General features: G+C 33.5%; 1 protein-coding gene across 1 annotated transcript; it reads left to right on the forward strand.

The window, feature by feature from the left end:
- Positions 1 to 348: 348 nt before the first annotated feature.
- Positions 349 to 900, forward strand: LOC135093458 (uncharacterized). The gene has a single exon (XM_063992737.1). It carries the CDS (start codon positions 349 to 351, stop codon positions 898 to 900), a length of 552 nt encoding a protein of 183 aa, XP_063848807.1.
- The last annotated feature ends 3447 nt before the right edge of the window (positions 901 to 4347 follow it).

A 4347-nucleotide genomic window follows, 5' to 3' on the forward strand; every position in this document is an offset into this window, starting at 1 on the left:
AAAATGAAAGAAAACATGTATTATGAGTGTTTTTGACCTTCTCTATATGGAAAAACAGAACCTTCTCAAAAACCGTGAATAGTAAGTTTTTTTTTTTTTTTTTTGTTAGGTAGCAAAACGCCAAAGTGTGTATTATATGCTGATGACATTGTCTTAGTGACCGAAAGGAGAGGACAGCTGGAAAGAAAATTAGAAGAATGGAGAGTTGCTTTGGAAAGCAGAGGAATGAGGATTAGTAGGTCCAAAACTGAATATTTTACGACGGATACAAGGGGCGATCAACAGGCCACAATTAGACTGAATGGTGAAAAGTTGAAGAGAGTGAAAACATTTAAGTACTTGGGATCGATGGTAGACGAGACAGGGGAAATGGAAAAAGAAGTGAACTTTCGGATTCAGTGTGGCTGGAACAATTGGCGGCAAGTTTCGGGTGTGATATGCGATAGAAGGGTACCAGTAAGAGTGAAGGGCAAAGTCCACAAAGCAGTCGTTAGACCTGCTTTGATGTATGGGCTAGAAGCAGCACCTTTGAAGAAGATTGAAGAGAGGAAGATGGATGTAGCGGAGATGAAGATGTTGAGATGGATGGTGGGAGTCAACAGAACAGACCGAATTAGGAATAAGTACATAAGAGGAACGGTGAAAGTAGTTGAAGTCTCCAAGAAGATCCAGGAGTCAAGGTTGAGGTGGTATGGACACTTGAGAAGAAGAGTTGGCGAAGACCACGTAGGAAGGGAGATCATGGAAATGGAGGTGGAGGGAGTTAGAAGAAGAGGACGGCCCAAAAGAAGATGGATTGACTGCATAAACGGAGATCTTGGGGAGAAGAATATAAATCCAGAGATGGCAAACAATAGAAATACGTGGAGAAGGCTCATTCACAACGGCGACCCCGAATAGGGAAAAGCTGGGAAGAAGAAGAAGAAGCAAAACGCCAAAGTGTATGCAAGGCACCTTATGAGTATATGGAGGAAAAAATACCAAAAACATGTCTTTTTTTTAGTGTTTTTGAGCATGTTAGGTACCAAATACCCAAGCTGTAAACAAAGCTCCCGATATGGGAAAAGAAAACTTTTTTATTAAAATCTTTTCTTTTGAGTATTTTTCAGCTTTTTCTGTACCAAAACGCTAAATCATGTCAAAACACTCTTTATGGAGAAAAATACCAACATTACCAAAAAAAAAAAAAAAAAACGTGTGTTTTGAGAATTTTTGATCTTATTAGGTACCAAAACGCCGAAATTCATGGAAACCACCCTATATAGGGTAACGAAACGACATTACCAGATCGTGTCATATAGGTGTTTTTGAGCGTATTATGCACTAAACGCTAAAAAAAAAAAAAACATTATATATAGAGAAACAAAAACACGATCATCCAAAAACGTGTATTTTCAGTGTTTTAAGCTTATTAAATACCAAACGCGTGAAGAAAGACATTTTATGGAGAAACAGAAATACATCAGTAAAAAGGTGTGTTTTGAGTTATTATGAGCTTTTTTTTTTATTAAATAAAAAAAAAATGTATGCAAACTACCCGATATGGGGAAAAGAAACGATATTAACATAAATGTTGATTATGAGTGTTTTTCACCATATGTACCAAAACGCTAAAACGAGTGAATAGTACTCTATGTTGAGAAACAGAACAACATTACCCACGTTAGGTACCAAAACGCCAAAATGCATACAAAGAACCCTACATGAAAGAAAATAAAGTTAACAAAAGCGTAAAGAGTGTTTTTGAGCTTGTTAGGTACAAGAACATGGAAAACTCCTTATATGGGAAAGGAAAAGAACATAATAAAAAACGTGACTTTTTAATGTTTTAGAGTTTCTTACGCACCAAAACGCTAAAATAATTGCAAAAGACCATTTATGGAGAAACAGAACAACTGTACCAAATACTAGTGTTTTGAGTGTTTTTTAAGCTTGTTAGGTACGAAAACTCCAAAATATATGCAAATCACCATATTAAGAGAAACGTATGTTATGAGGATTTTTCAGCTTCTTTTATATCGAAATGCTAAAACACGTGAATAGCACTGTATAGAAAGAAACAGAACAACATTATAAAAAATGTGCATTATGAGTCTTTTTCCTCAAGTTAGTTAAGAAAACGGCTAAATGTATATCAAGCAACCTATATGAAGAAGCAGAACATCACCAAAAAAGTGTATTATGAGTGTATTTGAGATTATTAGGTACTGAAACGTCAAACTGCATGCAAAGCACCGTATATGGAAAATAACATTACTAAAAGTGTCTTTTGAGTGTCTTTCAGCGTCTTAGGTAACAAAAAGCTAAAACGTCCCTTATGGAGAAACAGAACAACATTACGGAAAACTTGTGCTTTAACTGTTTTTCAGCTTGTTAGGTACACAACGCCAAAATTCATGGAAAACAACCTCGTGACGAAACGATATTACCAGGTACGTGTCATTTGGGTGATTATTTTATTGTATCTGGCAAAAAAAAAAAAAAAAAAAAAAAAAAAAACACGGAAAACGCTGTATGGGAAAACAAAACATTACCAAAAGCGAATCTTTTGAGAGTTTTGGAGTTTCTTAAATATCAAAACGCTGAAATACGATTAACAAACGCTTTATGGTGAAAAAAAATAATAATACAATTAGCAAAAACGTGTGTATTGAGTATTGTTAGGTAAGAAAACGCAGAATTGCATGCAAAGTACACGATATGTAGAAACGAAACAGTATGAACAGAAACGTGCATTATGATTTTTTTTTTTTTTTTAGCTTTTTGGTAACAAAACGCTAAAACAATTTTATAGCATTTTATATGGATAAACAGAAGAACGTTACCAAAAAACATGTATATTAAATGTTTTTTTTTTTTTTTTACTTGTTAGGTACTAAAACGCCAAAGTGCATGCATGGCACCTAATATGGGAAAATAAAACGTTTACAGAGAACCCTTTAAGGAGAAAAATAACATTACCAAGAATATGTATTTTGGGAATTTTGAGCTTATTAGATACCAAACACCTCAAAATCCATGCAAAAGCGCCCTGAATGGAGTAACGAAACAAAATTACCAGAAATGAGTCAACAACTAATAAGGGAAAATAAAACAATATCATCAAAAACGTGTCTTTTAAATGTTTTTGAGTTTCTAATGCTTCTAATATTTCTAATGCTAAAACACGTCCAAAAAACCCTTTATGGAGAAACAGAACAATATTAGCTGTGTTTTTTAGTGTTTTTGAGCGCGTTAGGTAACAAAACGCCAAAATGCAGGCAAAGTCCCCTGTATGGAGAAAAGAAACGATATTGATATAAAAGTGTATTATGAGTGTTTTTCAGTTTCATATGTATCAAAACACTAATATACGTGAATACCTCTCTATATAGAAAAACAAAACAACATTACTAAAAACGTGTATTGTGACTTTTCCCCATGTTAGGCACCAAAACTTCAACATAAAAACAAAGCACCATACATGAAGAAAAAAAAGAACAATATTACCAAAAAAACTTTTTCTTTTCTTAGGTTATATTATGAGTGTTTATTCAACTTCTATACCAGAACGGTCAAATAACACTATAAAAAGAAACAGGACATCATAACCAAAAACGTGTATTATGAGTGTTTTTTCCCCTTTTTAAGTACCAAAGCGCTAAAATGCATAAGAATCAGCCTATAAGAATAAACATAACATTACCAAAAACGTGTTGTTTCAATGTTTTGTTTCCGGTTATTACGTAATAAAACGCTAAAACATCTTTCATGGGGAAAAGACACGTTTCCGGTAATGTTTTTTTTCCCATATAAAGTGGCTTGCATGCACATTTTTTCTTAAAGTTGTTTTCTCTAACCACATAGAGTGCTATACACTTGTTTTACCGTTTTGTTACATATGAAGCTAAAAATACTCATAATACTCATAATACTCATAATGTGATTGCAGGGAAATCACATTACATGGGAATAAAACCAACTTTTACGAAGAACTTGCCTTTAAGTGTTATTAAGCTCATTATATACCAAAACGCTAAAACGCATACAAAACACCCTTTATAGAGAAACAGAATAACATTACCAAAAACATGTATTTTGAGTGTTTTTTTTTTATTATTTTACCTAAATGAATAACACTCGTAAATTGAGAAACAGAACAACTTTACGAAATGCGTGTATTTTGAGTGTTTTCACATTCTTAGTTACCAAAACCCCAAATTGCATGTGAAATTAGCTTTAAGTGTGAAAAAAAATGACATAACCAGAAAAGTGTCTGAGTATTTTTGAGCGAGTTAGGCAATAAAGCACTAAAAAGCAGGGCAAGCACATTACATGGGAATGAAACCAACTTTTACCAAGAATTTG

The sequence above is a fragment of the Scylla paramamosain genome, chromosome 43, assembly GCF_035594125.1.
Source record: "Scylla paramamosain isolate STU-SP2022 chromosome 43, ASM3559412v1, whole genome shotgun sequence".
Taxonomy (NCBI): Eukaryota; Metazoa; Arthropoda; class Malacostraca; order Decapoda; family Portunidae; genus Scylla; species Scylla paramamosain.